Consider the following 10,635-nt stretch of genomic DNA (forward strand, 5'->3'; position numbering starts at 1 on the left):
ATTTTTCAGGAATATTTATATAAAACTTAATGCATTTAGGGTCAGGAGGTAAATCTAAAAATCACATTCATTTATTTGTAGGAGATCTTTTTTTAAATATTTAAGTTTTTCACATATTGGGGGTAATTTCGTACTAGTTTTAAAGTTATGCTTATTTTAACTGTTTGTAAACATTTTCCAGAAATTTTTTTGTCGAACCTAATGCATTTGGGTTCACTAAGTCTAAATATCACACTGGTTGCTCTAAGAGCTCTATTTTTTTTTTTTTTTTTTGATATTTTCATTTTTCACATTTTGGGGGTGATTTTTTAGATTTTATTATTACAAGCGTTTTTAAAGTTTTGCTGTAAAAAATTATTTCGAATGTATTGTATTTTTTTACAGTAAGTAAAAAAAATAATTATGTTTTCGAAATTAGCACCCTTAACTTAGTAAGAAATGATAAACAACGGTCTGGAAAATTGTGTGTTGGGCAGTGTAACCAATGCATAATATGAGCATTTAATATATTTTTTACTATACTATTTCAACTAAAATATTGGAACTAATGTAATGCAAAATATATTTAATGCAAGATATGTTTAGTTGTATTACAACTGTACCTATACTAAAATTTTTAGTTTAGTTTGAATAAGGCTCCACTACTTTTTCGCATACAAATAAGTTTCGAAACAAGTTTTGGTTTACACAAATGAGTTCACAGTGAACAAGCTTATACATTTAGATAAAAGAAAATTATATTAATTTATTTTTTTTTTTTTATTTTCGAAAAAAAATACAAGGTTAACCTCTAGCGGAAAAAAATGCATTTAAAAAAAATATTTCCAAAGTCATCGAGTGAGACATCAAAAGAAAGGTCTCGTTAATCTCTATTCATAACTGAAAACCAAAAGTATCTTTGAGGTGTGGTTGCTGAGTTATTTGCATCCAAACATTTTTTTTTTTTTTCTTGAATTCGGAGCCAGATATCTGCCGACCAAAGTCTCAAAACAAGTTTTGGCCTGCAGATATAAGTTCACAGTAATCAGACCTATGCATTTAGGTAGGTAATCAAAACAAAAAATTACATTCTTTCAAATTTTCTAAAAAAATTCAAGGGTTACCCTTTGGTGAAAAAAACTGCATTTTAAAAAATTCCCTTCAAAGTCATCGAGTCGGACATCAGAACATCATCCTAAAAAGTACCTCCTCTAATTTGAAAGCTATACTATAAAAATATTGATTTAGGTTAGGTTAGGTTGAACGGGGTGATAATCCGACAAGTCGAGTTATCCCACTCGGATCTCGATGGATCCATTGTGATCCCCAGGGTTAGGGTGGGCAGGAGTGAGGATGGGTAAGGGAAGGGTTTATTGGGAATTAGGTGTTGGAGTTAGTGTTAGGGGCCTCCCTGAACCATCCTGAAATTTGGATAAATTTCATTATGTTTTTCAGTGGCAAGGACGAGACGTCATCTAACTCATCGAAGAAGTAATCTCCGAGAGTTGTTTTCCTGCTTTTTGCTAAACTGGGGCATTCACAAAGGAAGTGGTATGAGCCCTCCTCCGCCTCTTCGTCTTGACACCCTCTACATAAGTCTGATGAGACAATACCCATTCTGCTCATGTGGGTTCCCATTGAGTTGTGCCCTGTAAGGATACCAATCAATAGGGACAGCTGAGGCCTGCTTAGCTTAAGTATGGTTTCAGTTTTGTTCTTAGAAATGGTCGGCCAGAGATTTCTAGAAACACGACAGGTTTCAAGAGCTGACCATCTGTCGTTTGCAGAGTTCAAGAAGCTTTGCTTTATTCTGCTTTTTTCGTGCTCCATTGGCATAAGCACCCATGGAACGGTTTGGCACGGATCAAGTCTTGATCCTGTTTTGGCCAATTCATCTGCCCTTTCATTCCCTTGTATATCACGATGTCCTGGGACCCATCGAAGGGTAACTATGTTCGTTATGTTTAGGGACCTTAGTGTATTACGAAAATGGTCAACTAGTTTAGACTTCGTGACAATAGAGGAAATGGCTTTAATTGCTGCCTGATGACTGTCTATAAAGATATCAATATTTTTGTTCTTTAAATTGAGTGCTGAGAGTATGTTAGCTGCTTCGCAAACTGCAAAAACTTCCGCTTGAAAAACACTACAGAAGTCAGGGAGTTTCAGTGATTTGTTTATGGGAGGGTTATCTGAAAAGATGCCTGACCCTACGCCTAGGTCTGTTTTAGACCCGTCAGTGAAAACCGAGACATGATCTGCAATAATGACCCTGTTTGACTCCCAGAGTTCCCTTGTGGGGAAGTCTGTCAGCGCTACTGGGTTGAAATCATTGAATGGAAGAGTATAGTCAGTTTGAATGTTACTTGCAACATAGTTCATTATTATTTTATAACCCAAGTGGCCCCCTTTCCAGTTCTTGCCCTCCTTCAAACGAAGGGCACTTATGGCCGCCGATTCTTTTGTAAACAGGTCGATCGGGCCAAGTGAAAGGACTGTTTCTAGGGCTGATGTGGGTGTAGTTCTCATGGCACTAGTGGTACCTATACACGCGAGTCTCTGAATTTTGGTCATAGTTTTAAGGTTGACTGTTTTATCTAGGGCTGGCCACCAGACCAGGCATGCATACGTCAGATTGATGATTTAATTGACATTTTTTAGTGCATGTCTAAATTCAATGTCAAAGAAGAGATAAAGTAGAAAAAAAAAGTATTTTTTAATTTCTGGAGCTTATGAAGTCTAGATTTTGTATCATAAGCACATATTTTATAAAAGGGTCTTAATGTCTTCTATATGAAATATGTAAAAATAAAACGACGCTAGAATTACTCTCATATAACATTTTTTTAAAGATTCGTAGAAAATATTCAATTTAATAATTTTGTAGGTTTGAATGGCTTTATTGAGAGATAATAATGTCTAGTTATTGGATTAGTAGAAAAATTTAGTCGAATGTCATAATTTTGATTTTTTTTTTATTGAAAAACGGACTGAAATTTACATTTTTTTTTTTTGAAAAGTTTTTTTTTTTGATATGGCCATAATTTTCAAAAAAAAAAAAAAAAAATTGTAAATCCAGAAGGTGTTTTGTTTTTTAGCTTAGGAGAAGTTGTATAGGTACATTAATATTATATAAAAAAATTGACGTCAAAACAGTCAATTCTATGTTATCTTCTACCTTTCTCAGTACCAACTAAAAAATAAATTTATTTTATATTCCAGCAATTTTCATTATAACAAAAAGAATCCTTTCAACATTTAATTTGACCTTTTTTTTGAACAAAATTACAAGGAACAAAAAAAAACAACATCGCAAAAACACTTCATTTAATAATCCTAAAAACGTGCAATAAAAACATAATTAACAAAAAATGACACAAAATTATAATTTCGTTCGAAGAGAGTAGTTTTCCATATAAAACAAACACAAAACAATTTCATCACTCAAAGGACCCTTTTTGTATAAATAGTGTTTCGTGTCTTTATTAGAAGGAGTTCTCGGTACTCTGCGTAGTAAAAATATACCACTTCGACTCTATAACCAGAAGTAGAGTAACAACAAGCAGGTTTCCAAAGTACCTACTTCCGCTAACATCTAAATTATTAACGGCATCCCTATTCTGCCATGTAACATTTTACAAACGAAAGAAACTTAATTTCCATGTAATATTCATTCTTTTGACGTTGCTATGGCAAGAGTACAAAAAAAGTAGGAGGAGAAGGAGTAAAACGTCATCATCAACATCCATCGTTTTTTTGTGTTTCTTCCTTTTACTTTTTTTTTTGAGAAAAAATTCTCTCTGTGTGATGATTATGATGGTATTGGTTTGGTACTGACTGACGAATGTTTTTTAGAACAAAAATTTTGAAATTCCACTTTTCTTCTTCCAACTCGCACACGGAAAATGTTTCATTTTCATTTTCTACGTTTTCATTGTTTTCCATCAAAACAAAGCCAGTCGTCGTGATGTCACGTTTCACGCAGAATAACTGCTTTTTAATTACTACGTCCAATGTGTTAGACGATGTGACTACGACCGACGACGACAAGGGTGATGACGATAGCAACGAAAAGGGCAAGAAGTAGAGGATCCTACAGGACTTAACTTGACTCGAGACGGCTGCTGTTGTATACACCTCAACTCGACTTCGACAGCCAACATGCGGTAGCGATGACGAGGACGAGGACTATGGTGATGGTTTTTATGGTGGCGGTGTCCTGGAAACACAAACGAAGCAAATTGTTTTACAGAAAACTTATCGCCTCCTGCAACTTCAACGAGAGTCCTTGCAAAGTCAATCCTGCTGAATATGACTGAGAGGAAAAACGAAGAAGTGTATAGTAAACCAAAACTTTGAGGCTGTCTTCTGTGTAAATCTGTATACAAACGAAGAGCTGGATCCAGGATCAGGAGTAAGGAGAAGAAGCAGCTGCTTTTCAATATTGAAATTGCATTCTGTTGGCTTCACAAATACAGTTGGTAATCACGGTGAAAACTTTCACCTACTAACACACAACTGTACACGTCTCTCTCTCGTCCTCCTCGTCATTTTATTTTTCAAAGGACAAGGCAAACCAACAACTTCAAAAACGTGTCCAGCAAATACATCTCAATATGCCAGTAACAACGCAAAACAACACAACAACGCCAATAGCACAAACCCAGAAGCCAAAGCTAAAGCCAAAGCAAAAAAGCCCAATCCCAAGTAACAAACCAGCATGCATACTAAAATGCCACGCTGCCGCCGCTGCCGGACCCTTATTCGTAACAAGATAAAACCAACAACATTCATATTCTCCTTGAGTGAGATTGGGGGAGGGGGGGGGGGGCTTCCGCAGCAGGCTTCAGGCTTCTGCTCCTGACCTGACTTGCTGAACTTCAATTAAGTTTACATTAAAACGCAAAAAACCCATCAAAGTATCGAAATATACTCCACACAAATGGAATAAAATCTCAAAATTTCCCTCCTCTCAATCTCAACTCAAACCCCCCTCAGAATCGTGACAGCAGCGTGACTGACATGCGAAGAGGGTGAGCTATAGTCAGACTTTAAGAGAAGGAGAAGATGAGTCCTTACATATTTCTGGTATTTATTTATTTTTTTTTTTTGTGTATTTTCCTCTTCCTCCCAAAAAAAAGATGGTTGGGTGGATGGAAAATGTAATCAACAGTGTTATTGTCAATATGGGGAAGAAATACACAGAAAATATACCATGACAACGTGCAAATCAGCATAACCAATATAAAGAAGGACTCTTTTGGATATAACTCGGCTTCGAAAACGAAGTAAACGAGAGTATGAGAGTTTAAATACAAAGAGTACAAAATACTGTTGCTGACTGCAGCTTGGCATAGATTTCTATCAAAGTCAAAGTTCTCTATGAAAAGTTGAATGCATTATTGTATTTCGTAAACTCTCTCTCTTTCTCTCTTTTCCTTGTACTGTCCAAATTCCAAAATCAAAAAAAAAAAAAAAAAAAAAAATACATCTACGATATCAGTTCTGTATGTCTCTATGGAAGATATCTATATCAAATAAGGACCTATCAGTAGGATCAAAGCAATAGAGAGATACAAAGAGAGAAGAGACAGGAGAGAGGTAAAAAAAAAAAAAAACGATGAAACCTTTTGAACTTCAAAAAATATTGTATCGGAAAACAATTTCAATAAATTTCAAAAATGAATTGATGCATTTTGGATGATTTTTCGTTTTTTTTTACTCAGTTTTTAGTTTAGTTTGTTCCTTTTTGACCTTTTGATTGCTGTTTGAGTTCAGGGCACTCACTATTTGAACAAGGAACTATCTAAAAAGTTTTCTTTTTTTTTCTTTTTTTTTTCTTTTAGAAAATATTTGTGTTAAGAGTTGAGAATATTAGTAGTTGGAATTTTATATATATATCTCTCATTATTTGCAGTTTCATATAAAGGTGAATATTGGTTTTACTGGAATCCAATCTCTTTTTGAATTGATTTTTCGTAATCAAAAATTGGAAGAAAAAAACTTTATTAAATGGTGGTTTGAGGAGTGTAAGAGGATAGAATAATTAAAAAGAAGTACATATTTGTTGACTATAGACCGTTTTGAATAATCTTTTACACAAAATCAAGTATGTCGTTTGATTTCTTGTATAAAAAAAGAATTTAAAGAAAAAAAATTTCGAAAATCCTTAGAGCCGTTTTTTTTTAAATTAATTTTTTATATATAAAAATTTTCTAACATTTTTCAAAAAAAAATTTTGGTATGCCATTTTGAAGAAATAATTAATTTACATATAAAACCGAAATTTCAAAACTTTTCACAGTCCCGTTTTCAAAAAATTGAGTTTTCAAAAAAAAAAAATTTGAAATATTTTTTAAAAATCGAAAAATTTGTTTTTTGAAAATTTTCGAAATTTTTAATATTACCTTTACATAAACGCTTTTTGATAAAAATTTTCGTTGAAATCAGCTTGATGTTCTACGAGATATTCATAGACCAAAAAAAAACCGTTCTATAGCTCAGGTACCGTTAATAACGGTACCTTTCTAATTTCAAAAGTTGGCTCTTATGTGTAATACTACACAAAAAAATTTTAATCAATATCGTTAGAGCCGTTTTTGAAAAAAATTAACTTTTCTATTTCCGTAATATGGCAGGTGCAGTTAGTTTTGGTCATAAAAACTAAAAACTAAAAACTAATCGCCCAAAACTGCTAACTACAAAGTTTGAAGAAAATCACTTCACTCGTTTAGGCTGTAGCTCGAGGTATAAGACAGAATTGCCGGACCCACTTTTTTGGCATTCTCCAATATCGTAATGTCATGTAAAATTTTTATCTCGAGATCGATTTTTTTTACGAATCTTAAACTTGCCCTATAGTACCTATATCGGGCAAGTTTAAGATTCGTAAAACTAAAACTAAACGAATTATAACCAACAAATTTATAGTACTTTTTCTGTTGATAAAGTGTTTGTCACTATTTCCCAATATCTCGAAAGTAAAATTTTCTAAAAACGAAAATCTCGACAAAAGTCTATATCGCACTTACCTCAACCTATGTAAAAATGCTTTGTTTGAAAACCATTTAAAGTATAATAAGTAATAATTTTTAAACAAATTTAATAAGTAATTTAAATAATAAAATAAAATTTGTTTTTAATAATAATTAAAACATATTTTCAAACCGTTTTTAACCAAAACGCATGGTTTCTTGCATAGCAAAGAATTTGTAAAAAAAAATAATAGAAACCGTAAGGTAAAGGTAAAGCAGCCTTTTTTAAAAAATTATATTTAATACAGTGTTGTAAAAAATCATTTTTTTTCTTGTATGCATTTGCTTTTCATTGCAAATTACAAAAAAAAATATTTATTGCAAACGAAGAAAAAATTGCATTAAAAAACAATTTTTTATTGGAACTGAAAAATATTCGCATACAAAATAAAATTTTTATTTCAAATAAAAATATTTTGAATCAAAAAAAATTTCTGCATTTAAAAATATTTTTAAAATTTGTCGAATTCCTTACAATTTTGACTATTTGGACCTACATTAAGTTAATGCTAAAAATTTTTTATTTACAATACAATTTTTTTTTAATGCAAAATACATATTTTTATTTCAATACGAATATTTTTCAGTTCTAATAACATTTTTAATGTAAAATTTATTTATTTTTTTTAATGCAAATATTTTTCAGTTGCAATACATTTTTTTTTTTAATTCAAATTTTTTTGTCAGCTGCAATAAATATATTTTTAATCCTAGTAACTATTTTTTTTATTTTAAATGCATTTTTTCAATTGATATTTTTACAACCCTGATTTAATATAATGAATACAAATTCTAAGGAATAAACAAAATTGATTAAAAAAACCGTTCGCTTCCGTAAATTCTAACCATTTCAATATAAGTATTTTGGGGCTAAGAAATTTAAGTTTCAAACATTTTTGGTATTTATATATATTATACATCCTTAATTGTTTATTCTATTTTATGTGCTGATATAAGCTTTTTTTCAAATTTTACCTGATGTTGAATCTGTTTAGTTTGTATCTTGCGGAAAGGTGCTAGAAACTGAAACTAGCGAAATCACGTCTCTAAATCTTAATGTACATCACGCATCCGTTTTTGGACCAATTTCGTTCTAAGTGTACATTTATTCGCTTATTGCACTTAATTTCAGAGGTAAACCTACTTCGATTGCAGATAATGTCGGTTTTTTTATGGCTCGAGCATTCACTTGGATTTGGTATCTGGCAAATTTTGTTACTGAGAATGTAGTTGTTTGCAATACACAATTAAATTTTTAAGTTTAAAAAAACTAGCTTCCCAATTTTAACTATAAATCTGGACCACACACTTATTTTTAACTTACTTGAAACTAAACAATTTGTCCAAATAGATAAAATGAAGAAGGTAGTACTCGTACTTATATATGTATCAAAAATCAAGTATGAATTGCCAACGATACATCGTATATTCAGTCTGTTAAAGAGTCGGGTCACTGTGGTGTATACGTACCATTTTGTTTTCTTATTTTTATTCGGTTTCAGTATGACTTAGATATGGGTGGATGACCAAAAAATTGCAAAACAACAAGTAAGTAGGTATTGTTTAAATTCCTTAAATTTGTTTTTAAGCTTTAAATTAATTCTTTACTACTAAAAAATTTGCGCCCTAGAAGGGTTAGTTTCAAATATACGCGGGCGGAGACCTATCACGTTTTGTAGAGCTAGTCGCACTGATTGCGAAACGGTATTTAAAAAGTCCCTTACACCCCCAAAATCTGGGGCAAAAAACGGTTTTTTTGACCTTCACCCATTGAAAAAAAACTAGCTTCGTCAAATTTTTACCCATTTTCGATTTTTTTACAGTTTCTGATAGGAGATAAATATGCCTTTTCAACAATGTATAAAACATGTAACTCGGTTAAACCACCTAGAATTTATAAGCTGTAAATTGGCTTAGAAAAAAAATTTTACGATTTCAACCCAGATACAGAAACTCGAACTTTTAGGTATAGAACAAAAATGTTGTTTTGGTAGTAGGATAACTTGGACGCCAGGATTTGATAACGGGTTTTTGTAGAGGAGTTCAATACAAACTTCTTTGGGAGGGGGGTCTATCTCCCCCTGTTTTGGTGAGAGGGGCAGTTTTCTAAAAAAAATTATCAAAATAAAAAAAAAATTAATAAAAAACAACGGCAAGACTAACAGTATAATAAATGATACTATTTCCGAAAGACAAAATTATACATTTAATTCTAATTTTTAAGTCAATATATTATAACGAATAGTTTTTGAAATAATCGATTTCAAAGTTAAAAATAGGCCACAAAAATTGTTTTTAAAAACTCAGTTCATACTATTTTTCTCCAGACTGTGAGTTTTAATAAAAAAAAAACTGCCTCAATTGATTCCTTATCGAACAGTGGTTTCTATGTCTTCTAGTTTTTGAGAAAATTGAAAAATTAAAACAAATAAAAACAAAAAATATAACTATTTTTCTATTTAGAAATATTCGATACACTGCCTTCTAAAGCTTAAAATTTGTTTCTCCTAGAAACAAAATTATACTTTTATTACGGTTTTTAAAGTGATGAGTTCGATTTAAAAGTCAAAAAGAATCTAGCACGTCAGGATTCTGAGATATACGCGTTAAAAAACCACAAAATCAAGTTTTTGGTTAGAAAATCTCAAAAAAACTACTATATCTCAAAAAACCGGAGCTGATCGAAATTTTTTGAATTCAAATTCAAAATCAGCATACTTAAATCTATTAGAATAGAATACTGTTGTTCTTAGGAGAAAGAAATATGAATTTTTAATGATCACACAGTGAGCCTGAACAAGTATAAGGTTGACCTAAAATGACGACAAAAACTAAAGATGATGCTTTGTTCCTGAAGGCCTCAGCAATAATAATCCATTTTTACCAAAATCGGATTAGCTTCCTTTTTCGAGATACCCCCCGTAAATGTGTTTTTTTTAGAGAAAAATGCATATCAACGCAATGCTCGAGTACGATAACTTAGTCCCGAGAATTGAAAACGGTCTTTAGTAGAGGTATTCAATATAATCGTTTTTTGTTTTGGGAGGGGGGGTCTATGTCCCCCCCCTTTAGGCGGGAGGGGCAATTTTCTAAGAAATCATACAAAAAATTATTATAAAACAATGCCAACACTTACAGTTATGAATGATACTTTTTTTAAAAGCTAGAATTGTACACTTAATTATAGTTTTCAAATCAAGTTATTTTAAACAGTTGTTTTCGAAATAATCGATTTCAAAGTCAACAATTGTGAAAAAGAAGTTTAAAAAAATACATTGAATACTATTTTTGTCAAGACTTTGGGTTTCATTACGGGATAAATTGATAAAGTAAACTACCTCAAAAAATTCCTTATCAAATACTGAAAACCATATGTTTCTATGCCCTCTAGTTTTTGAGAAAATTGAAAAATAGGAAAACTACTTTCTTTATCAGGCTCACTAATAGCGTTCTGGTACCACACTGGTAAATTTTATTTTTAAGATCCAATTATAAATGGAAATAAAACAAATTCATGGAATCGAAGTAGTTTAAGCACAGTACTCTTTAGCTTTCGATTTTTGATTATGGCAGAGCAAAATAGCTAAGAAAATAAAAATAAGATAAAGAAAGTAGTTTTCCT

General features: G+C 31.6%; 1 protein-coding gene across 1 annotated transcript; it reads right to left on the bottom strand.

The window, feature by feature from the left end:
* Nucleotides 1-1,359: 1,359 nt before the first annotated feature.
* LOC129908227 (uncharacterized) lies at nt 1,360-2,508 on the bottom strand. Its single transcript, XM_055984593.1, has one exon. It carries the CDS (start codon nt 2,506-2,508, stop codon nt 1,360-1,362), a length of 1,149 nt encoding a protein of 382 aa, XP_055840568.1.
* Between the last annotated feature and the right edge of the window lie 8,127 nt (nt 2,509-10,635).

This window comes from Episyrphus balteatus, chromosome 2 (genome assembly GCF_945859705.1).
Source record: "Episyrphus balteatus chromosome 2, idEpiBalt1.1, whole genome shotgun sequence".
NCBI classification, from domain to species: domain Eukaryota; kingdom Metazoa; phylum Arthropoda; class Insecta; order Diptera; family Syrphidae; genus Episyrphus; species Episyrphus balteatus.

Excerpts from the sequence above, each read along its gene's own strand:
- LOC129908227 (XM_055984593.1), bottom strand. The coding sequence starts at position 2,508 with ATGAGAACTACACCCACATCAGCCCTAGAAACAGTCCTTTCACTTGGC.